The following is a 25,845-nucleotide window of genomic DNA, read 5'->3' as shown; positions in this document are numbered from 1 at the left end:
AGGCTGCAGGATATAATACAGCCTTGTTAAGCGTGACTATGTGCGTGTATATGTTTGAAACTGAAAGAAGTAATACAATCTGCACACAAGAAAACATAACCTCACAGACAAAGTATACAGGCACATTACGCCTGATGAAAAATTGAAGGTGCATTCGGGTGAGCTAGAGTCTTTTGAATATTTCATTAAAAGTGGTCTCTTTCCTGCTCCCGACGTCATTGTCCTTTGGCATGGAACTGGGACAGGATGCCACTCAATGCCACTTCCTGTTTGATAACAAAGATCAGTGGGGGAAGAGAGAGAGAGAGAGAAAGAGAGAGCTGTTTAGTGGCAGTTTTTGTATTTGAAAAAAGTAGGGAGAGAATGATATTTGGATAAGAACGCTGAATAGTTTTAGAATGTAATATTGAAAGTTAGTAACTAAAGGTATGTTGAATGGCATGAAAGAAAATCCTCTGTATTCTTCTGAGCTGTGATGTGCTTTGCTGGAACACATAGGGAAGACAGTGAACAGTGAATATAAAGAAGTATTAAACAAAACCCTTCAAAGAGCATAAAAAATAAAAACAAAAACATTTTATCCAGTCATATTAAGTAAATACATGAGATACAATGTATTTTTTTCTTTAAGATACACGTAATGCAAATTAGATATTTTCCACATTTAATTTTATTTTGGAAACAAAATCTGGGGCTTATCATGTTATATTTAATATATTTCTCATACAGTATGAATGTCTTTTGATACACTACCATTCAAAAGGGAAGTCGATAGGACAATTTACAGTTTTTGAAAGTCTCTCACTCACAAGGGCTTCATTTATTTAAACTGTTGAACAGTGAAATCGTGAAAATATTATTGCAATTTAAAACAATAGTTTTTTATTTTAATATCTTTCAAAATCTAATTTAGTCCTGTGATGGTAAAGCTGATTTTTTTTCTTTGACACTGTAAATGTCTGTATTGTTACTTTTACTTATTTTAGTGCATCGTTGATGAGTAAAATTAATTTAATATTAATTTCATTTCTTAAAAAAATGTGTGGGTTATGAAGTGGGTTCCTTAATCAATCCATGGCCGTATATTTTCTGAAAATAATTTGCAGATATGTTTCTACCCATGCACCCCTTTCGTATTTGAGAAAAATAACATGTGGTTTCTCTCAGTGTGTTTATATCTCCAGCCTGGATGTATTGTGGCAATTGACACGTGGATCTGTGGTAAGCTGTCCTGGCCATCAGTCCTGCCAGCTTCCTTAACAACATGACCGAGCACAGATTTATGAGGTGAAGCTGATTTGATTGTGTGCTGGAGACCTGCTTTTCCAACGGTCACTTGGGCTTTGTGTGGGTTTCCCATTACAACAGGTGCATGTGTGTGCTTGTTACAGAGATTAATTTAGTCCTAAAATGTATTTAACGGCCTTTTTCCCATCTCTCTCCATTTCTAAGAAATTCACAAGTCTGCATTGTAGCTCTCACATTTCTTCCAGATCCTGTGCACCTGTTGGTCCTGCAGTGTTCCCGAGTCATGGTAATAGTATGAGTGTTGATTACAGCTGTTGAAGTGCAGCTGTGTCCCCCTCCTTTCTCTCCTCGTGTCTTACATGAAGACATGAGATTTCTTAAACACATACACTACTGTTCAAAAGTTTAGGGTCAGTCACGTTTTTTAAATGTCTTTGAAAGAAGTCTTTTATGCTCATCATGGCTGCATTTATTTAATAAAAAAATACAGTAAACACGTTTGAATGAATTTTAAAATGTAAGTTTTTCATGTGATGCACAGCTCATGTTTTATCATTATTACCCCGGCCTTCAGTATCACACGATCCTTCGGAAATAATTCTAATACACTGATTTGCAGCTAAAGTGCCTTTTATAATTATTGAAAACAGTTGTGCTGCTCAATGTATTTAAAACCAGGTGAAAACCATGATACATTTTATTTTTTTTTAAGATTCTATGATGGATAGAAAGTTTAAAATGCCTTTACTTTCAATTTAAAGCATATTTTGAAGTCCAGGTGCACTGTAGTAAAATCGTTTAAAAAAATGCATTAAATATCAAATGCATCTCATAAATGCTTATCATCCAGCAACAGAAACATAATTCAGATTAATCCCATCAGTGCTATTAACCCGGCCCCCCCTCGTCCCATCATTTAACCTACATAGGCACACACGGGTCACAGAGCAGCCAAATGTTCACCGATATCCTGGGCATTTACTTACTCCCATCCAGCCATATGAGGTCCTCATTGGTTGCCATGGTGACTACTATATTAGTGAGTCTGAGAGGCCACGGGCGTCTGGAGGAGGAGCTGAGCTGGAGACCCTGATGCATGGAGTCTTAGTGTCTGGGAGAAGCTCTGATGATGCTGTGATAGCAGGCTGTAAAGACAGGCGTCAAGGCCACTAGACTTACACAGTACACACATATTTTGGTATGGGCTGGTCAATGTCTGTCATTTTGTGTGATGAATACACACTTTCTTTGTCTGACTTGAGAAGATAATTGGGCTAATAGTGTCATAAAAACATTCACAGACTCTTACTAATTGTTAAATGCTTAAATAATAGGATGAACTGTGGAAATGTCACACGTATTCTAACAGGAAGTGATGTCTGTTTCCCTTTCACCTTCTGTCTGGACCAGCAGGATAGAAAAATTGCTAATTACTTTAATTTTACTTTAACTTTTTACTTTAATGTCTCAGTTCTTCGTCTTAGACAGTGAGATTGAATGAAGAGCAAATGGAGATTTTGCATAAGTCACCTGGTTTAAAAAAAAATGCCAATAATCACAATATATATCACCCGTGACGTAAACTGTGCTCAGATTTGTCAAAAATACCAATTTTTTTTATTATTACCAATAATAAATAAGCAGTTTCAATATGCACTTAAATGTATACAGTAATTCCAAAAACATATGATCTATTGCCCAGATTTGTTTTATGAAGAGTGAAAAGTTGTCTAATTTTGGTCTTTTTTTTTTTTTTTTTTTACTTAGTTATTTGATACTTTTAAGAGAAATTATATCATTTTAAGACAATTATTTTATTCAATTTTATTTTATAATATGAGGATTTCAATTTCTCAGAAAAAATTTTTATAATTATTTTTAGACAAACAGATAGATAGCTAGCTAGATAGATAGATAGATAGATAGATAGATAGATAGATAGATAGATAGATAGATAGATAGATAGATAGATAGATAGATAGATAGATAGATAGATAGATAGATAGATAGATCTCATTGAGTGTTGTTTAATTCGAGTTTACTCTGTGGTTTGGAAAGGTTGACAGAAGAAAGGGCTCTTGTTAGAGTGCACTAAAAATAGATCGAGTTACACTGCTGGTGTGCTCACAGTAGATTTACTGCTCTCACTCTGTCCTGTCTGCTTTATAACCTGTGTGCTTCTGTTCTCTGCTGCTTTTGAACACTGTGGGCTCTCGTAATAGCAGGGTGGGTCACACACCATGAATCATCTTCTCATTTTCTGTGAAGATATGATTTCACTGTGGGAGGTTTCTCCAGTTTGATGTTCCTCCTGTGATCTCTGCTGTTATACAGGACTCTACATTCAACACATATAGAGAAGTGAAGCCGCTGTGAGTCCATCCGTGCATACATTGGTGAGAGAGAGAGAGAGAGAGAGAGAGATGGAAGCTGATTTATGGAAAATGGGAGGTACAAGAGTGAAAAGGATGGACAGGAGGGAGGATAGGAGGTCAGGAAGAGTGAAGCTTGCAGTAGTGTATAGTTGAACTCTGATTAAGCTGTCAGAGTGAAAAATGGAAGGTCATAGAGAGGGGCGTTTGAGATGTTTACCACACACACACACACACACACACTAAAATGAGAGCATTCTTTAAAATGAAGACTCTTTATTGACAACCAGGATTCCAAGATAGAATTCAAAATCCACTGAAGTTTTCAATTTTTCAAATGTTCATATATATATATATATATATATATATATATATATATACATATATATATTTAAAATGTTCTTCACAGCACATGTTCCAAGACATGGTTGTTTGCAAAAATGCCGTAAGAACCATTTTTGGTCCCTCAAAGACACTTTCAACGGTCAGTTCTTAAAAAGACAAGATAAGAGTGTAAAGAGATATATGTGATTGTCGATCACAATGGCAAAAAGATGGAAAAGTGTTGTAAAAGACGCCTGTAATGGAAAAGATGACAAGAGATGGGAACGTAATCCCATGGCTCTCCGGTCTATGAGAAGAGCTCTTCCTGTTGATCCAAACTCTGTCTCCACATCGAACCCTGTGAAGTGCTATAGCGCTCCATACAAACACAGCTAATCCTGGGAGAGGAACAGATAGCACGGGAAAGTAGCCTTGCTAAGTAAACAGTAGTGTCCGTTGATGTAAATTAAGATTAAACTAATTTCTATGACAGTATGATTTGTTATCTTTGTAATTATGGAACCATTTCCCTTGTCTTTGGTGTCCACATTTTACTTATTACTATCCTTCAAATATAATTTATGGATAGGATATCATTCATGATTTTGCCCATGCATCTGTAGTGCCCATGGGAATCGGATTAGTAAAGGTGACTATCATTGAAGAGGAAGTAAACCAGGAGTTCTGTTGTGAAGACATAAGCTCTGATAAGCTCATGGGTCAAAGGTCAGGCATTTCGGTTTCAGTTGAAGGGGTGGTGGTATGAACAGGAGGGAGGGACCGAGAGATGCTATCTGCACAACAGTGATTCAATTAGTTCTCAAAGGACGGTTAGAAAGTGGTAAATGAGCCTTAATTCACATGACCAGGTTGCCCATTAAGGCCCCACCCAGAAGTGGTTTAATCAGCACAGAAACTGATGCACGTAAGCCTTACTCTCTCATGATTTTAATCACCCCCATCCTAATATATACAGTATATATCATTTCACTGAATAGATCCACATTCCTGTTTGGACATCATGAAAAACTATTAAATGGTAAACCAGACTGAAGATTAAAAGGCTGATGTTTCTTTGAAATGTGTACTGTGAGCATTTAAGTAGATTTATTTTCACTTGTCAACTGGGTTGCGTGATTGTGACATAAAAACTGTCAATTACTCTCCTTGATATTGTAATTAAGAATATTAATTTTGATGAATAAAATTCACATTCTAATATTTTTGTGTATATGTGTTGTGGGCAACTGTGTGGCATATTTTTATTTAGACTACACATCATAATTCTGTCAAAATATGTCATAATTTTAACATAAATAAAATATTGATTTAGTAACTCATAACTGATTGATAATTATGACTTTTTTACTTTTTATTTTTTTTTCTCATAGTTATGACTTAGTATATCATATTACATTTTAATATAATTATGACTATTTAAAAAAAAATATCACAATGATGACTTATTTATTTATTTATTTAAGTTTTATCACATAATTATGACTTATCTTATTGTTTAATACTTTTTGTCATAAAAATACCATGGTTAAAAATGGTTCCAAGCTGAGTTATTTCTTAATGATCTATTAATTGTTTTATTATTATTTATTATTATTGTTATTATTTATTGGCATCATTAAACAGCAATTTAATGGTCAACTTACATAAAAACCACATTGTAAATATAAACTTCTGACACAACTGAAGAAGATGTTAATGAAACTCCCCTTATGTGCAGCAGGCATTGACACTGGATAATTATTTATTTAGTAATATTTCTTGTTTGTCCTCTAAAGTCTGCATATTTGTGTGCTTGTGTTATATATTAGTTTTTTTAGACCCTCACAGGTGCAGCCTTTGACCCTAAATGTCCTGCTCCACACCACAGTCTCCCTTTCTGATGCTCTTCCTGATCTGTCATTGAGGAAAGACTGTGTTTATCCAAGCTCAAATGCCATATTGATAGAAGTGCTCATGCTTATCTAGTCATGCTTGCGGTAGCCTACATAACATAAGGCCTCTCTCAAATTCATTCATATGAACATACACTGTCTCAGATTAGTTATATTGCTTGTTAATTCACACTTGTATGTATTTTCTAGTATCACACCCAATGAGGAAATGGCTGTTATTTTGATACGTCCTTTCTAGTTCTGGCCCTGGGATAGTGTCTGTCTGTCTGCTCTTCCTACTACAGCTGCACAGGCCTCTGCTCTTTGTATTGTGTGTTAGGAACTACTTCCCTGCCCTTTAACACAACAGAGACTGCAGGCCCACAGCCAAACTGACAGTGTTAGTTTCCCCATGATAAGGCTGGTTCTTCCTCTTTCTCTCTGGTTGAATACACCCAAGTTTATCATTGCCGGCAAGTGTTTTAGACAGAGCTGTTGCTTACAATATTTCATTAATGAAGACTGGACACATATGCTGACATGATTTAGGCTATGCACAATATCATTCAGCCTCATGAGAATGGAAAAATCGTATGAGAGAATCAGGTTAATCTGATAGATTAATGCACTTTTAAATCACATTGTTCATGGATTCCGTTTTCATGAGGAACAAGGGACGTATGTCATGTTTATGTCTGTATAACTGATTTCAGAAAGAGGACACACTTTTCTCAATCAATAAGAACATGCAGCAATACTGCATTTAAAAATAGAATTGTTTTCCCTTAAGGGCCTGCAAGATGATTAAAAAGTGCTCTCACATTTGAGGGTATATTGCTCTCTCGCTCCAGCTGCAGTGAGTGTGATAGGGAAGGAAAGCTTGAGGATGAATGATGACAGCAATGCTCCGATGTTTAGTCATGTTACAGAACCTGATTATCTGTGAAGATCAAACGAGCCAGTGCACTCAGAAACAAACAACAAAGCATTGCCAAGTTTCTCGCCAGAAACAATAGGTGCTAAATTAAGTCCTCCCAAACTAATTTAGCACATATTTTGCCTCTGTTTAGGAACCTTGGATTCAGCAGTTGCCAATGAATGGAAATTTCAGGACAAAATCCAGGTCACACAATAACTGTGGTGTGGAAAGCTCTGCAGTGTGAAATCACATTTGAGAACAATCTTATAACCCATTTTTTTACTTTGGAAAAACTATAGACACATTATTATTTAATTATTGTAGGCCTACGTGGACAAAAGAGATAATGTTTTATTTCAGGTTTTACTGAAACTTAGACACCCTAAAAATATTATGCTTATATTGTAAAAATATAAATGTTTACAAACTATTCATTTTATCCAATATAACAAAATGTGGACCTAAAATGACGTACTGCATAGTAGGAGCAACCAATGTAGTGAGTAACAGAAGGTTCTGTATTGCCATCTGCTGGCCTGTAATACATATAAATAAATAAAAGGGGAGCTATCACGACATACTGAAATATTATTTAATGCTCCACATGTGCTAAGGATGAAGGTTTTTTTACGTTTTAAGAAAATAAATAAATAATAATTATGCAACGTATATCCTACTAAATAAATGGATGCAAATCGATATATGATTTGTGCGTTTTTGCGGGTTATTAAAAATTAATTTGAATTTGCAAAAACATCGATGCAAAAAAAGAAAGAAAAAGAAAAAAGAAAAAAAAGAGAGAGACAAAAAATCCACTCTGAACTCTGTTCTCCAGAACAGCGGAACTACCCTGTCGTTCCCCCCGTTTCCTGTCGGATCTTTCCTGCACGTGACACGTCAAAATGGCGGAGCGGGAAGAAGCGGTGAGGGGGTTCGTCGCTGTGACTGATGTTGATGAAGAGAGAGCCCGTTTCTTCCTCGAGTCAGCCGGCTGGGACCTACAGGTCAGTAGCACACTGAGCACTTTCTCACTGACATATTATTCTGTGAAGCACAAGCACTGCGGCCGAGGATTCAGCAGACTGTAAGCCTCCACTGGCAGCCTGTGAACTGAACCGGCTAACGAAATGTGCAAGTCACTCTTCATTAAAATCACAAGGAGTATCTTAAACTGATTCATCTGGTTAATCATATCATGTAATTCACACTTCAGGACTGACAGTCAGAATGGCATTGAAGTAGAGATGTTTAAACCGTGCCGGTGAATTTGACATAGAAATGAAGTCTTAGGCTAGCAGCTTTAACGTTAGCCTGCTCAAGTGATACTCATGTTTACATTCGGGGTTTGATCTCTGTCCTTCCCGACACATCCGAAATTGTGCTATTTTCGAGTCGCTAATATAATTAATCAGATTTATCTGGTTACAGAAGACCGATAGTAGGTGGTTTGTTTCTGTAATTCACGCAGTGAGTGTCTGTCTGTGAAATGAAGTGACAGCTCTATAATCTCTGTGTGCTCAGCTTGCTTTAGCTAATTTCTTTGAGGATGGAGGAGATGATGACATCGCCACCCTCCCTCAGCCAGAGTCGGGCTCTGTCAGTCGGTCCACGGGGCCAAGGTAACACAAGTCACACATTTGGGCTTTTCAGTTAATCAGTATCAGCTATATGAGTAATGTAATGTCTTCTGATTTCAGTGAACACAGAGTGACATCCTTTAGAGATTTTATGCCTGAGGATGAAGATGACAGTGGTGAAGAGGAAGGCCAGAGGTACTGAATTCCTCTACATTTAATAAGAGCTAAAGTTACCAACTCACCATGAAATCAAAATGAATTTTTTTTTTCTTCTTTTTTTTGTTTGGAATTTCATTACAATATGAATCATTTATTCTTGTAAATCAATATTGCAGTGTTTATTAGATGTTCATGTAATGATTTGTTTTAAATAGAATATTGCAGTGTTATTTTAAGCAACCTCTAGATTGCATAAAAAATTTGAGATTGCAACTTATAATTACAATATTCATCCATAATTGTAATCACGATTAGAAATCCGACTAATTGTGCAGCCCTAGTATAATGATATATGATTCATATAATGTTCATATGTTTTAGATCGAATATAACATTTCACCCTCCAAGACTAGGTAATAAAATAAATACTCTCACTTTTGTAATGCCATGTGGACTCACACATTGTGTTTAATTCTTCATTTTATTGAGTAATGTCTGACTTTTGCTCTCATAGGTTCTTTGCCGGGGGCTCAGAACGCAGTGGGCAGCAGATTGTTGGTCCTCCCAAAAAGAAGAGCCCAAATGAGCTGGTTGAGGACTTGTTTAAAGGTGCTAAAGAGCACGGGGCGGTTCCTGTTGACAAACCAGGCAAGGGACCTGGAGAATCCAGCAAATCCAGCAAGGTAGATTCTCCACTGAATAAACTGTACTGCAAATGAAAGATAACATGCCTGCTTATTGTGTACTCCTCTCTCAAATGATTTTGAGTCACTCCATTTCTCTTTCTGTCTTCTTATTCTACAGCCGTTTTTGGGAGGTGGTTATCGACTGGGTGCCGCACCAGAGGAGGAGTCGACTTATGTGGCAGGAGAGAGGAGACAGTCCAGCAGTGCACAAGATGTGAGTCACTGGCCTGTGACTGGTGAAGTCTTTGAGACGTAGAGAGATCTGCTGCAGTGGTTTGTGCTGTGCCAACAGGTGCAAGTGGTGCTGAAGCTCTGGAAGACTGGCTTTAGTCTTGATGATGGAGAGCTGAGGAACTACAGTGATCCTGGGAACGCTCTCTTCCTGGAGTCGATCCGCAGAGGGTGAGCTCTGAATCCATTCACTAATAAAACATATTTAGTTTTGTGTTGGGCCCTCTAGATACCAACTTATTGGATGACTTTTATCAGACCGTTCTCTTCTAACTGATTGTCAAATCAGATTTGATAGAACATCTTTCTTGCTTTCTGACATTTTCAGGGAGATTCCTCTGGAATTGAGACAGCGTTTCCGGGGTGGACAGGTAAACCTAGACATGGAGGACCATCGGGATGAAGATTTTTCCAAACCCAAATCTGCTTTCAAAGCCTTTGCTGGAGAAGGACAGAAACTTGGCAGGTTGGAAACCATTTCAATAATTTTCACAGACGAAAACGAGATTGTAGCAATTTCTGCATCACAAAAATATATTGACATTTTCGTCAATCAATAAAAACGAGACAAAAACGTTAGGGAGGGATGAATGAATGAATCTCCTGCGTGTAAAAGAAGGGATGATGTGGGATTTGAACAAACTTTCTGATCATAAGTTTGCATTTACCTGCTGCACGTCTCATAAAACATAAATAATGCCAGCACCTGGGAATATGAATGACCAAACATGGATACATTTGAAAAGCCAGACGACGTGTAAGAGCACTTAATTCCTGCACAGAAGCGCCTCTAAAACAGTGCACAATGACTGAATTCAGTTCTCTCTTGCATCTTAACTGAGAAATACACACCAATCCGATACTAAAAATTCTAACTATCTGCCGATAATTTTTTTTTTTTTTTTAAATCAGTGTAGAATTGATATACTTCTGTGTTGACCTCATCATCACTCTTTAGTATGTTAAACACATTCTACTACTTATAAACAACTTATTTTTTCAATTGTTATTTTTCATTAAAATTATCCAACCATAATTTATGATTAAAAAATACTATTATAAACTTGGCTAGTGAATAATTAAGCAGCAAAAGATACTCTAGATTCTAGAAAAATCACAGGTGCACAATAATTTTATAAAATCTAGTGAAATACTTTATTTACAAATAAAAGTGAATAAGTCTGAAATCTGCCAAAATGTACACATTGCTCTTTGTATTGTTGTAAAATACTTTCATGAAAAAAAACAAGTATATACATTTTATATAGAAAGATAAAAGATGTTCTTTTAAACAATATCACAGTTTTGAAGACAGCAACGTGTGATAGTGAACCAGTTGAACCAGTTCAACAAATCAGATAAGAAGAACTGGTTCAAATCATGACAGACAGCCGCAGCGGAAAGAAGAGTTTATGTGAACTTGAATTTAATGACTTAAATATTAATCTGTACATCACATTGTACTATGGAACAGCTTCAGAATGTTTTGGTGCTTTATAATGTTTCTGTGCCTTTCGTGGGGCTCAACAATAACACAGGATAGTATACGCACAATATCGGATTTGGATCGGTTTTGTCTGATCGATGCCAGATCCACAGAAAATGCCAGGATTGGAACTGATACAGATCGGTAGTATCGGATCGATGCATACCTAATTGTTAATAAATCAACAACAAAAAAAAGAGAGAAAATCACTCACTGCTCTTTAATGAATCACTTTAGTAGCCCAAATAAGGATTCATCTCATTTTAATGTATACAAATGAATGCTGTCAAATGATTAATCGCATGCAAAAAAGAAAGGTTTTGTTTACATTATATATGTCTGTATACTGTGTGTATTTATTATATTTTATCAAATATAATAATATAAATGTATACACATGTTTTTTAAATATATATATCGTATATGTGTGTATTTATATATACATAATAAATATACACTGTAATAAAAACTTTTTAGGATGCGATTAATCGTTTGACATCAATAATATAAATAGAAGTCTGCTTGAAAAATTATATATCAGTGTATGCATTTTGTTATAAAGAATGGCTATTATATAACCAGTGGTCTTTCAAAAGAGAACCATGTTCTTGTTTCCTTATAAGAAGTGGTTTTATTTTATTTCGAGATGTTGGCCTGGTTTCACAGACAGGGCTTAGACTAAAACAGGTTTAGGCCATAGTTCAATTAGGACATTTAAGTCATTTTTATAAATGTAAAACATTAACCGTAAAACATTACGGGTCTGCATCTTGAGACAATGCAAAAGGCATTGTTATATTTTAAGATCAACCAGTGTAAGTTTCTTTCAGTTGAAACCGCTCAGATTTACATTTTAGTCTGGGACTAGGCTTAAGCCTTGTCTGTGAAACCGGGGGTAAATTTACTGTAGATTTCGTAAACTGAAATCATATGATATTTAGTCGACTAAAACTAGAATAAGACTAAAAACAATTCAGATGACTAAAATGTGACTAAAACTTAACGGTATTTTAGTCAAAACTAGACTGACTAAAACTACTTCTAAATTTGATGTCAAAATGAACACTTGTTGGAAAACGGTTTCTTCATTCCTCTCCTGAGCTAAGGACTGCTGAACTACTCTTGCTAAAACGTGTGTTTGGTTAATGCCTCATTGTTGGACTGGAAGACTTATTGACTAAATAAATCAATCAATGTCTTTTTTTCTAAAGTTAAGAGGGTAACTTGTTTTATATTAACAGTGATAAGACATTGTCTGTTTACACTTTCAGTAGTAAAACTGTTCTGTAACATTTTTTGCATGGAGCTTTATAGTCCTGACAACAACATTATTATTCATGATAGGAGCAGATCATTTGATTTCGGATGTTAATTGTGACATTGTTGTTACAATAATCTAAAAACTAAATATAAAAGGAATACTGCTAAAATATTAAACCTAAAAAGAAAATAATAGAAATGATAAGTTAATTAGTCAACCCATCACAAGTGTGAACTATGTGCGGTATTAACAAGAAGGGTCTGGCTGCAGACTTGCACTTGCACTCTCAGACTTGCACTCCCAGACACTTGTGCTTCCGCTAGCGACGTCACTTGCAGTCTTTATTATTATTATTATTTCTATTAATTAATAACTTTTAGTTTGAATCTTTCAACATTTTACAACAGTAGCCAGGTGGTGAAGACAAGAAAAAAGAAACTAAATTACAATGTCACTTGCAATCGCTACTTGCACTCCCAGACACTTGTGCTTCTGCTAGCGACGTCACTTGCAGTTTTTATTTATTTATTTATTTTTTGTTCTATTTATTTATAAGTTTTTGTTTTGAATCTCTCAACATTTTACAACAGTAGCCAGGTGGTGAAGACAAGAAAAAAGAAACTAAATTACAATGTAACTTGCAATCGCTACTTGCACTCTCCGCTACCTGTGACATCACTTGTAATCAACACAAATCGTGCGTGTTGCCCATGGAGACAAGACGCTGTGGTGGTGATTAAACGATTAAAACTAAATTAGTAGGCCTACTACTATACACAAAGTTTTTCGTTAAGTGTTTTCCTCCTGTAGAAAAAAACAAACACTTAATATGGCATAATGTATTAGGATACGTTAAGTTCAATTAAAAGACCAAATTCGATTATATAGTTATTATTTAATGTACAACAAGGCAAGCAGATTGCTATGAACACAATGCGAACACTTAATGTGGCGTAATAACAGACTAAGATAAAAAACAATTCAGTAGGCATAGCCTGTATGTCTTGTTGTTGACTCAAAGTATATACAGACCAGCAAATATGAACTTTTCACTTGAGTTTTATTTTAATAGAAAAGCACAAGGTTTATAAGGGCTACTCATAACAAGTTTGAGAAGATGCATATATTTATTAAATTCAATCACAGCCTCTGTGATTTGATAATCGCACTAATTCATAACAACATTTATTTATTTTTTAAGTCATATAGTACTTCGTTAATAGTGGCTTGTTCAGATTCATGAATGCTTTGAATATCCATCAATTAATGTACACCGTGATCTTCATATTGCTATATCATTATAAGTTATATAGCTGCTTGAGACTGAACTTTTCAAACTTTGCTGTCCTTCTTTCCCTCTAACCTCCCCAGTGCCACTCCAGAGCTGGTGTCTCTCCAGAGAAACCCCCAGGACCAGGCCGCCAGTGAAGCTGAGGCCAGTGCCTCCATCAGTGTGGATGGCTCTCAGCCTGTCACGAGCATCCAGATCAGACTGGCCGACGGAGGCCGGCTGGTGCAGAAGTTCAACCACACCCACAGGTAAAAGATGAAAATAACCCTACAGTATATCATCAAAATCTTCCTCTTATTCCATCTTTGTCTATCACAGGGTGTCTGATGTGCGTCAGTTTGTGGCAAGCGCTCGCCCGGCTTTAGCTGCCACCGAGTTCATTCTCATGACGACTTTCCCCAACAAGGAGCTGACGGACGAGAGCCAGACGCTGAAGGAGGCCAACCTGCTGAACGCCGTCATAGTGCAGCGGATAAAGTGACCGGTGACCTGGCTTTAGTAAAGCACTCTGGAGCTGGAGATACCGGGAATGAAAGGACTTCTAATTACTTAGTTTTGTTTTCTTTAGTGATATGTTATTCCTCTGTGACAGTTTTGGGGTGATGGGTGTTTCTGATAAAGCTAAATGGAGATGGAGGGGAATCAATCACACTGTGATAAAGTTAGAGAGAGGAACCCAAGAGAAGAACTAACATGTTTAACAGTTTAATAATAACTGCTGAACATATTCAGATTGAAATAAAGAGCTTTCTGAAGAGTTTTGACCTCCTTTTACCTCGGTGTCTATCTTGCAGCTACATGCTGCATTGCTTTACCTCCTCCTCGGTTTTATCCCTCGTTCTCTGATTCATCTCTTAACTCTTCTCCAAACTGTAATTAAAACTAAAGTAGCCTTATATTCTAGCCCCATGACCAATATCAAGCAAACTGTCAATAAAACTTTTTTTTTTTTAAACAAAACTATCTATTTTTTATGACATCTGAGGCTTTATTTTGTTATTTAGGTCGTCACTCTATACTGATTTTTTTTTATTGTTGTCATTATTATATTTTTCCTGTTATTAAAGAATGAAATTATGAATTGGTTTATTAAGAGCCAACTTCAATTTGGGACTCTGCTGCTGGTGAACATATCAGTGGCCTTCTTGTGTTCTATGCAGAAGCCTACTATAATTCTGGAGATATTGTGTGATTGTGAGCTGTGGTGAACCTGATATTAAACCCTTTTGTCTGGCATTAGAGAGCACTTTTTATTTTTTGGAGCGTTTGAGAGCATGTCACGGCCAGCTGCTGATGTCCTACACCAATCCCTGTGGAAGTGGTTTGTTTTTGAAGGCTGTGTTTGTGTAAGATCATGCTAAGACGGCATGATGGAAGCTGTTAGTTCAGAAACCGAGTCATGAGTTTGTTGTGCACTTTCAGGGTCTGTGGAGTCCACCGTCTGACACCGTATTTGTGAGGAATATTTTCACACAGTAATGAAACTGAAATCAGACATTAATGACCTAATTGATTTATTATTATTTTTTTTATTTTTTTTTTTTACAAAAGACATCTTAAAACTTTTGCATATTGGCACCACTATAATGTTATATAAAGTATCCATTCAATATGAAACGAATTTATTATTAAAATAGATCTAATCAGCTAAATGGTTGCCTTTTAAGAGTTAACTAATGGGCTGATCTTCGGGTGTATTTCAGCTTTGTATATTTATATAAGGTTAAATACAGTCTAAATAATCACAAAATAAATGTGTATCAATTTTCCAGGAGACTCGTTTCTATTCCTTTTTGCGCAGACGGATGTACATGGCTCCGCTGCACAGGAGCAGAGGCACACAAACCCAGGCCAAGTAAAAGCAGTAGCCGAAGTGTCCCGAGCTCAGCTCCCGCGAGACCGGAAGGATTTCTTTATTGTGCAGAGTGTAAATGAGCACAGCCGTGAAGACGTTCAGCCCTGAGGAGGAGACAGAACATTTCACTTGATTTTCCCTTGACTTCAGAACAGCTGAAATGAGTGTTTTACTTGGACTGAAGACGGTAACCTCGAGTGATAAAGTGAATTAGGGAGAAGCGCTTACCGGCAAATGCCTGGCAGACGCCGGTGAGGTAAAAGAGTCCTCCTTTAGATATGGTGAAGAGCTGTCCCAGGAAGATCAGGAAAGAGACGGCGGAGAAAACCACAGACAGGATCATCAGAACCTGGACAGCATGCAGCCACTCTGATGGACACATAACCGAGAGACTGTTCTTATTTCATTTTAAACAATACGTTCGAAAAAATTCCCACATTCCAAATCCGTTAAAGTGCTCAAATGTATTGTTTTACCCGTCTCGTTTGATGATTCACAGGACATTTTCTCTGTTGTATTGTTAATTCTGCAGTTGTACCACAGGTCCGAGTGTTCTGAGCCGTCCCAAACCCACCAGGACTGAAGATTAAATGTGCATGAATGATTTCAGACATATGCACACTATACTAACGATCAATCAAAAAGTTTTGGAACGTAATCCGCTGTAAAGGGTTCCACATGCTTACCTTCTGCATGGTGGCGACGAAGAGCGCCGTCAGTGTGATGAGATGAAACAGTGTGACAAACAGCAGAAGAGACGCCATGGTGATGAGCAGCACCTGTCAACATCTCAAATCTCAACTTCTGTGTTGTACATCACCACACATATTTGACTTTGAAAAAATGTGCAAAATATTTGATGCAGACTTGTTCTTCTTCTTATTAAATTGTATTATTATTATTATTATGTTTATAAATATTTCTTTAACATTTTTAAATATTCTCAATATTATTTTATTGTTTATATATTTATTATATAAATAATGTTACATATGTTATTTATTTTTAGAATACTATCAATTATATTATAAAACATTATTATTATTTTTATTAATGTTTATAAACATTTAACTTAACATGTTAAAATATTAATATATTGTTGTTGTTAATATATTTATTATATAAAAACAAAGTTCTGTATGTTATTTTGTAATACTATTAATTATATGATAGAAACCATTATTATTATTATCATCATTGTTATATAAGAAAATAGTTGTTTGGAGGGTTTAAGATACAACTGCATGACTGTATGTTTCCCCTCAGGTTTTTTGTAAGCACGAGAGGTTCAACAATCTGCTTTTGCTAAAACTTAAAGATGGAAAAGGCCAGAAGTAAACTGACTACGGCAGAACTGGGAAATGAAGGCTCTCATTCAGACTTTTCTGAGACACACCATGCTTTTCCTCAGGGCAAAACTAGAGAATAACAGCCTTGAGAAACGTCATACTCTCATAACCAGTCTTGTAATGTTCTGTGAGATGTTTATAGTAACAAAAACTTTTCTAAAATGGTTATTTAGATTCTGATACAATTCTAAGACATACATTTTCATTGCCTTGTTGAAATCATGTTATATTCACAGGATAGTTTCATGTGATAAAGTGTAAATCCTGTTGTATTTTATGGTTAAAATGTTGTTTTTAGAACTATTCAAATCATAAACAAGAGTGAAAGCGAATTAAATAAAATGTGAACTCACCAAATGTGATCCAAATCCAGCAGAGGCAAATATGGACGTGTTTATCCAGGTCTGTTGCTGCTTTCCGCCCTTTTCAGCTCACCAGTAAATTGAAGGATGTTTGTTGGGGTCAACTTCAGCATACGCCCATTTCCTTGTCGCCGAGCTAGTGCTGTTGTCCTGCACACAGTCCCATCAGATCCTTCTTGTGTGTTCAGGAAACACATGAGCATGGGCACACGTCTCTCTGTCCTTGCTAGTCGTTTATCATCTCAGAGGGTGTGCGCTGAGTTTCTATGGGCTTCTATCATAACTTCAATCTCCTTTGATGCTTTGATGATCTTGATTATATGTGTGTGGGTTTCATTCATCCTCGCCCAAGAGATGGAGTTATGGTCATTTAACAGGGGAGGGAAAGCCACCTAAATTGGGAAAACAACAGGAACCTCAATGTTTATTTGTCATACTGTGTACAGTAAATGTAGGTGGACCAGGAAAAAAATATATTACTATATGTTATATTATCTATATATCTGTATTCTTTCCACAAATGTTACAGATACATTCACATAACAATACAATCTTTACATTACAGAAAATACATCTGTCCATTGTATTGGATACTATGAATTAAAAACTTAATTTAATTATTTAATTTATTTAAATTATATAATAGAAAATATGACATTATTTTTAAGTTCATAAAACAAGTTCATAACAATTGCAGTATGTTAATGGTTTAAAATATGTTTATAAAAATTTAAATTAATAATTTATTTTAAAATGAATATTAGAAATGTATTTTAAAATTAAAATTAAAAATGTATTTTAAAATTAAAATAATTTTTTTTTAAAATTAAAATAAAATAAAGAAATAATCCTAAATGCTTGCTGTTCACTAGTTTCAAAATATTTAAAATCTATAATAATAATAATAATATTGTGTTTTTTAATATTATTGACTGCCAATAATTAGTTATTATTATGAAAGTTTAAAAGCTTTGATTAAATATATTCTTCAGAGTTGAAGCATGAATTATTGATTTAATTATTATTTTTGTTAGAAGTAGTAGTATTTGTTATTAATGTTTGTGTGTGATTTCATACTAAATGTTCCATAGTTAAAAAACGAATAATAATATATTATTATTATTATTATTATTATTATTATTAATTCATTATTATTTATTGTTGTTTCTAAGTTAAAATAAACACGAATTTTTTTTTAATGTATTTTTTCTTCATTAAACAGAACATGCATCAGGGTTAAAATTCAAAATGAATGGATGATTATGAATATGTGGTTTATGCCCATAATAAGCATTGTATGTGTCTATGAATTTCTTTATATGTATAATTAAATTATACAGCTACAGTTAAATTTCTTGCATCTTGAAATTAATATTTTGTCATTTATATTTTGAACGTTGGAATATAGGTGTGTATTCAGGGTGTGTCATTTAATCATTAATGAGTTGCACAGCTGTGATTCAGTAGAGACATTGGTGGTCAGTAACACGTATTCCGCTGCTTGTAGTTTCCACGCCAGTCCAGTAGGGAGCAGTATTGACTCTGTCGTCCCCGCTGCGTTCGTGGAAACTTCTCAACGTTACGACGTCAGAGGAACAGCAATGGCGACAACGAGCTCTGGGGTTTCACGGACCCAAACAAGAAGAGGAAATTCATGCAAAAACATTTTAAATAAAATCAGACAGGGCCAAATCAAGGGTGTTGGGTTGACTAGAGGGTCTCAGGTGAGATCTTAAATTATATGAAGGTCTGAACGGTCGTCAAATCGATTCTTGGACACTGTTTACATACGAGGGCCTTAAGAGTCAAGGATATAAAATAGGTTTAAAACTAAAATATACAGCGTTTAGACGATATCACTTGCCTAAGCTACGTAGTGCTAAAACAATCAATGATACTAAGAAGAGAAATAATATAGTGTCTGACCCGTTTGTCTTATTTGAAGTGTATTTGCAGTGCTTGACAAGTGTTGTGATTGTGTTGTCAAATGCAGTTTCCTGTGGCTCTGCTGGAAGAGAGAGATAAAAGAGCTCAATGGCAGGGGATACCAGTGTTATTGAGGAGACTTCACGAGAGCAGCCATCCCAACAGCGATCTCTCTAAGATTCACAGCACGGTCATGGTATTCAAAGCTTCCCTTGTCTGTTTACACAATGCATCTCCTTAAGTACATTTGTTTAACTTGCTATCAGATGTTAAGTGATTTGTTTTGCGATTGTGCAGGATCTGTCATCATTGCTGTCTATGGAGGCTATGTCATTTGTCACAGAGGAGCGCAAAACACCGCAGGAGTCGATTTCTCCAAATACATATACGTTTGACTTATTTGGAGGAGTTGATGTGAGTTTTTTTGTAGTTAAATATTACTAATCTTGATCAAAATAAGTTTAATTGTATTCAGTGATGGTTTTAGTTATGATTGATCAAGAGCTCTGAGAGCTTGCAAAAATGTACACTATTGTACAAACTGTCTTGAGTTAAAAGAATACTCCATAAGGAGCGTGAAAAGCAGCGCTCATGGTACTGAGCCTTGTGGTACTCCATACTGTATTTGTGATCGATATGATACCTCGTCATTCACTGCTACAAATTGATGATGGTCAGAAAAGTAAGATTTGAACCATGCCAATTCGATTCCACTAATGCCAACATAATTGTGGCAACATAATAGTCTGCTCAAAAGAATGTTGTGGTTGATATAGTGTCAAACACAGCATTAAATTCATCATTAAATTGTTCAAAATGTATAGTAAACACTGCAAATATTACAAAACATTTCAATTTTAAATAAATACTGTTTGAACTTTCTGTTCACCAAAGAATCCTGAAAAAAAGTATCAGTTTACACAAAAATGTTAAACATCTGAACATTTTCTACATAGATAAGTTTCTTAAGCACCAAATCGGCATATTAGAAAGTTTTTAAATTAATAATAATGCAGTTGTTTTCTTATATTAAACAGATCAGTAGCTGTACATTTAGAAATGAACACTCTCAAAAATGAAGTCAAAGCAGAGTTTGTGCTATAAATAATTGTTACTCTGATATACTGAGTTTCCCCATAATTCCATTGTGTAATTTTCCATCATGCTCTGTTTTTATCCGTCACTAAATTATTGTAACACATGATTTATTATGAGATTGATACTCACTTTAAGTGACGAGCTTCTCATCAAGTGCTGTTACATGTTTTTTAGCTTTGTCTTCTTATTCCACTCTTGCAGTGTGGAAAAAAACAGCTCAAACTGAATTTTACCAACTTGGAATCATAATATTTTACTCTGAAAGAAAGCAGTTTGGCTGGTACCATAATTATCATAATCGCAGAATGCATATTTGTTAGTTACTCATTATACTCTTGTCATTCATCTGCAGTTATTTGTAGAGATTCTGATGCGGCCAACGCTCACAGTACAGGGAGAACTACCCATACGTAAGCTTATTTAAATAATAAATCCAAGTGTCTTTATTTACATAATTTAAGAGCAGAAATAAAACTTGTTTTTAGTAATGCTGTCCCAGTCATTAAAGGTTTGCTTCATTCTTTTCAGTGAGTGATGATCTCATCAAGGATTGTCTAAGTGTTCTGTACAACTGCTGTATATGTGTAAGTGTAAAACAATGTGTATGACTCTGGAAGGATGCAAATAATAATTCGGAATTATTTAGCTTGTTTCCTTATGAATAACAGCCTCTGTTTTTGTCTGACAGACCGAGGGCGTTACAAAAAGCCTTGCAGCAAGGGAGGATTTCGTCACGTTCCTGTTCAGTCTCATGTCCAATAAAAAGGTTTTCCTACAAACTGCCACCCTTATTGAGGACATTCTGAGTGTTCGAAAGGTAAAAGCCAAAGCACATACACTGTATCAGTTTCCACAAAAAAAAAAATTGATAAGAAATTGAGCAAATCTGCATGTTAGAATGATTTCTGAAGGATTTCTGACATTGAAGACTGGGGTAATAATGATGCTGAAAATTCAGTGTGTGCCATTACAGTAATAATTGGCATTGTAAAATGTATTAAAAGCGTTATTAAACTTCAGAAAAGTGCTATCTGAACTTTAGCAATGCAATAAATCTTAATTTAATTTTAGGAAATCATCCAGCTTGAAGTTATTCCAAACTTGGCCAGTCTGGTCCAGAGCTTCAACCAGCAGCAGCTGGCCAACTTCTGTCGTATCCTCTCAGTCACCATATCAGAACCAGACGTGGATGTAGATGACAAACACACCCTCCTGGCCCGCAGCACCCAGCAAAAGACCAGCACATGCCCATCACGCGCCGAGACAAACCAGGGTTAGAAAACACAACTGCAGTTAATCCACAAAACATGCTGATGGGGTTATAAATGCCCTCATTTAAAATAACACTATACATTTTACAGTGTCATGTGATCTTTCTGCAGTGACTCTGGTCAATATCCCAGGCTTCATTGAGCGTCTGTGTAAGCTCGCCACACGGAAAGTTACAGAGGCGGCGGATGCCTCCGCCCGACTGGAGCTGGAGGACTGGCACAGCTGGCTTGACAATGCATTGGTTGTAGATGCTCTCATGCAGTTAGCAATTGAAGAAGCAGAGCAGAGCAGTACAGGTGAGGTCCTCCTCTCTTTCCCGCTCTGGTATTTGCGTTAGCTGCATTATTTGGTCTCACCAAGTCTTGATTGGCTGTCTTTCAGAGTCATCTGATGAGAGCTCCCTGTCCTCTCGTCTGCTCAGACACAGACTGCCCCAATCCATGAAGATCGTACACGAGATCATGTACAAAGTGGAGGTTCTCTATGTGCTGTGTGTGCTTCTTATGGGCCGACAGAGAAATCAGGTAATGTGATGGGATTGAAGTGATTGTGAATTTTAATACACATGACGTGGAATGAGTCAGGATGACCTACTAGTTAACTGAGCAGTCACTTAATAATGTTGACTAAGCTTGACCTGTCTGTTTATTAAGAGTATGAATTTGTGTGTGTATGTATCTATATATGTATAGCAAAACAGTAGTTATATTAAAACATTACAATTTAAAGTAACTGTTTTCTATTTAAATATATTTCTAAAGTCATTTATACCAGTGGGATCAAATAAATATTAAAAAAATATTATCATGACATTGAATTGTGCATTTCTTGCAGCTTTCTATACATCTGTACATACATTTCTTGTACATTTCTTTCATCTTTCTGTGCTGAATTGCTCGAGAAAGAACGAACAGCAACTTTAATGTCTTTTAAAATAAAAACAAATCATACTGAACCTTAACTTCTGAATGATATTTCGATTTTTACTCTTGTGACTCAGGTTCACCGAATGTTGGCAGAGTTCAGGTTAATTCCAGGTCTCAATAACCTGTTTGATAAGCTGATCTGGAGAAGGCAGGCTTCTGGACACGTCCTACATCGGCAGAACCAGAACTGTGACTGCAGTCCGGTAAGAAGCAGCCCTTTATTCCTCTGAATTATTTAAAAGACTCTTCCATCTGGATGGTTACAGCGGGTGAATACAGTTGTTTTCCCCTCTTCATCAGGAGATCTCTTTCAAGATCCAGTTCCTCCGGCTTCTGCAGAGCTTCAGTGACCACCACGAGTGAGTGTCACAAAGAGATGCAAGGAAATGCTCCAACTGAGAAAGGTCAAACTGGTCTGATAGGAAACTTTTTTTTATTGTTCACAGGAATAAATACCTTCTTCTGAGTGGACAGGAACTGAATGAACTGAGTGACATCTACCTGAATGCAAACGTCTTTGAAATGGAAGCACTGAATAACACAGACAGGCATGGGGATGCTTTTCATATCATATTACTTAAGTTCCGAACTGCTTATTAATTGGTTTATATTAATTGTTCAATTTGTTTATAGGAACCTTGTCTGCGATGGTAAAAAGGGTCTTCTTACACGGTTAATCTCAGTCATGAAGAAAGAGCCAATTGATTCTTCATTCAGGTGAAATCTTTAGTTAGATTTTGTAATGTTTTCTTACACTTAATGGATATCTTGTGTCTTGAGATTGACATTTCTCCATGTTTCGCTTCAGGTTCTGGCAGGCAAGAGCCGTGGAGAGTTTTCTGAGAGGAACGCCATCATATGCTGATCAAGTGTTCCTTCTCAGAAGAGGCCTGTTAGAGGTGAGCAAAATATGTGCGTAATGCATTACATTGCCTGTGTGAACATACACGGCTTGAAAGAAATTCATTTAGCAAGGATACATTAATTGTTTAAAAGTGAAATTGAAGGTTACAAAACTCTTATTTCTAATTAATGCTGTTTTTTTTTTCTAAGAATCCAGAAAAAAATTTAATCAGTTTCCACAAAAATGTGAAGCAGCAAAGCTGTTTTGCTAATAATAAAAAATGTTTCTCGAGCTGCAAATCCGCATTTTAGACTGATTACTGAAGGATCATGTGACACTGATTACTAAACGGCTGCTGAAAATTAATTGCAGGAATAAATTACCTTTTTCTGTACTAGTTTTTGAAATATTACTGTGTTTGTAATCAAATAAATGCAGTCTTGGTGAGTATAAGATAACCCTTTCAATAACTTTCAAAATCTTAACCAGGTAGTGTACAGTTATGGAACTATTAAGTCATCGCATAATTCTCTTTTTTCAGCATATTTTATATTGCATCATCGACAGCGGCTGCAAATCACATGATGTCCTTCAGAGCTACTTTGACCTACTTGGTGAGCTTATGAAGTTCAACATTGATGCCTTCAAAAGATTTAACAAATATGTCAACACAGACGAGAAGGTGGGTTTACAGTCGGACCCTTTGTGATTTATTACTAATTTTTTTTTAATAGCAGACACACTGAAATGATCCAGTAACTCAAATCTGTCTTTCTCCCTTTCACGCCTCAGTTTCAGATGTTCCTGACTCAGATCAACAGCTCTCTGGTAGACTCCAACATGCTGGTGCGATGTATCGTCCTGTCTCTGGACCGCTTTGAGAGCCAGACCAATGATGTCAAAGGTTTGACCCAAATGCCCGAACAGTTCATTGAGAGATGGATGCGAGTGTTACAGAGTGTTAAAGATGTGTTTCTTTGTCTCTTTCTCAGTGGTTGAAGTGTTTTCAGAGTGTCGCCTCTTGTCCTACATGGCTCAAGTGGAAAACAGGTTGTCCTTCCTTTTCAGACTGACAAGCATCGTCAATGTCCAAACCCTCACTCAGGCAAGTTACACGATATTTTTTTTTTCTTGTGTGTCGGGGTTCGGCATCCTACAGCATGAGTGCCAGTACTGACACAGGGAAGGGTAATCGCTGACACATGAGCAGAAGCAAGAGTGGTGCAACAACAATGACACCATAAAATAAAGTGTTACTGTTTTTTTGTTTTATTCTATACTATTGACCCTTAAAACCGATTGGCATGATTTTGATCCTTCACAGGAGAACGTGAGCTGCCTGAACACCAGTCTGGTGGTTCTGATGCTGGCGCGGAGGCGGGATAAGTTGCCTCTCTATCTGAGCGCTCTGCGAGAGAAGGAATATGCTGAGAAATACCCCGGCTGCCTGCTCAACAACTTCCACAACCTGCTGCGCTTCTGGCAGCACCACTACCTCAACAAGGACAAGGACAGCACCTGCCTGGAGAACGTGAGCTCGGCTCCATTGACCAAACACTGATATCCTCTCATGGTTGTGAGCTCTAAAGCCATAAACTTTTCTATCTCTTCCCAAAAACAGAGCTCTTGTATTCCCTTCACCTACTGGAAGGAGACGGTCTCAGTGCTTCTGGCCTCTGGAAGAAGCTCACGCTGTGCTATTGCCTCCTACATCGATGAAGCCTACAGGGACCTGGACAGAGACTTCCTGGAGCTGTGACTATAGAGACTGAGAGGACTCTCTTTACATCAGAATTACATCATGGCATCAAGTTTATAAGACCTAGTCCATTCAGATGCATTACAGAATGGGTGTGTGTGTGTGTGTGTGTGTGTGTGTCTGGGTATTCTTGGTGCTGAGGGTATTGATCTGCTCGTGTTCGATAGCATGAATGTATGTTGGCTCAAAGTATTAAATGTGAAGTGAATGTGCGTGGGAATATGTAATGCCACTGTTGGTGTGTTTGTGTTTGCAGTGGCACTAGGGTCTGGATGTTTTTTTAGTTGGTAGAGTTACAGCTGCCTTGTTTTCTAGTGCTGAATTCTCTCGCCTCCTGTAGGTTGGCTTGTCAAGTTACGCATTCAGACATGGCAAACTCCTGGAAGTAGTCCGGAAGAGCCTCACTGCCCTCTGTTCCTTACTGCAAAAAAAGACTATTTAATTCAGGGGCATTCTAATGTCTAATATTGGTGATTAGCTTAGTTTACATACTGCCTGTATATTTATATTATTATGTACGTAGTTCTCACTCGACCTAAAATTTAAAATTTCAGCCACAAACTTAAATACAAAATCAACAGAAGAAAATAAAGATCTTGTTTTATCACAAGCATGTTTCTGTGAGTATGGGTACTAATTCATCTGTTAAAATCAGTTTATGGAAACGTAGGGATATAGAGCCAGGTTTAAGATTTTAACTAATATTTTTGTAAAAGAGTGATAAATTAAAATACATTAAGTTTTCCAGGTTTACTTTATTTTTAAGTGAAATGTATCATTTTTGTTTTCTGTACTGATAAAATAAAATTATGTAATTGTACTTTCTCCATAAAGCAAAAACAATAGCCCCTTCCATTGGTTTTTTTTTTTTTTTTTCTCTTCAGTCTGACCAGGGAACTTGAGTAAAGTTGGCATTGCTCAGAGACTCTGGATGGAATGATCTTTTTTGTTCTTTTTGTTCTTTTCTTCAATGCCCAGAAAGGTAGTAAGGAGATCATTAAAATAGTT

The 25,845-nt window shown here is 36.3% G+C and overlaps 3 protein-coding genes across 3 annotated transcripts; 2 read left to right on the top strand and 1 right to left on the bottom strand.

Annotated features, from left to right (window-relative positions):
- The first annotated feature begins 7,606 nt into the window (after positions 1-7,606).
- On the top strand, positions 7,607-14,527 carry nsfl1c (NSFL1 (p97) cofactor (p47)). Its single transcript, XM_026242108.1, has 9 exons — positions 7,607-7,759; positions 8,277-8,374; positions 8,453-8,527; positions 9,006-9,174; positions 9,296-9,391; positions 9,470-9,579; positions 9,737-9,874; positions 13,527-13,694; positions 13,765-14,527. Exons 1-9 carry the CDS (start codon positions 7,658-7,660, stop codon positions 13,925-13,927), a joined length of 1,119 nt encoding a protein of 372 aa, XP_026097893.1. The 5' UTR covers positions 7,607-7,657; the 3' UTR covers positions 13,928-14,527.
- On the bottom strand, positions 14,387-17,349 carry LOC113069122 (epithelial membrane protein 3-like). Its single transcript, XM_026242111.1, has 5 exons — positions 17,004-17,349; positions 15,988-16,080; positions 15,778-15,880; positions 15,530-15,670; positions 14,387-15,405 (listed from the first exon to the last, which is right to left on the bottom strand). Exons 2-5 carry the CDS (start codon positions 16,063-16,065, stop codon positions 15,230-15,232), a joined length of 498 nt encoding a protein of 165 aa, XP_026097896.1. The 5' UTR covers positions 16,066-16,080; positions 17,004-17,349; the 3' UTR covers positions 14,387-15,229.
- A 1,223-nt stretch (positions 17,350-18,572) lies between these two features.
- LOC113069117 (short transient receptor potential channel 4-associated protein-like) lies at positions 18,573-25,688 on the top strand. The gene is made up of 19 exons (XM_026242103.1): positions 18,573-18,736; positions 19,006-19,134; positions 19,236-19,352; positions 20,389-20,446; positions 20,565-20,620; positions 20,725-20,853; positions 21,108-21,309; positions 21,419-21,604; positions 21,690-21,832; positions 22,309-22,437; positions 22,535-22,593; positions 22,681-22,782; positions 22,868-22,951; positions 23,043-23,133; positions 23,620-23,760; positions 23,871-23,982; positions 24,071-24,183; positions 24,403-24,609; positions 24,700-25,688. Exons 1-19 carry the CDS (start codon positions 18,614-18,616, stop codon positions 24,835-24,837), a joined length of 2,319 nt encoding a protein of 772 aa, XP_026097888.1. The 5' UTR covers positions 18,573-18,613; the 3' UTR covers positions 24,838-25,688.
- Positions 25,689-25,845: the final 157 nt, after the last annotated feature.

Source organism: Carassius auratus, unplaced genomic scaffold (genome assembly GCF_003368295.1).
Source record: "Carassius auratus strain Wakin unplaced genomic scaffold, ASM336829v1 scaf_tig00000876, whole genome shotgun sequence".
Lineage (NCBI taxonomy): Eukaryota > Metazoa > Chordata > Actinopteri > Cypriniformes > Cyprinidae > Carassius > Carassius auratus.
The sequence above is the reverse complement of the archived record's forward strand: the minus strand, read 5'-3'. Positions and strand labels throughout refer to the sequence as shown.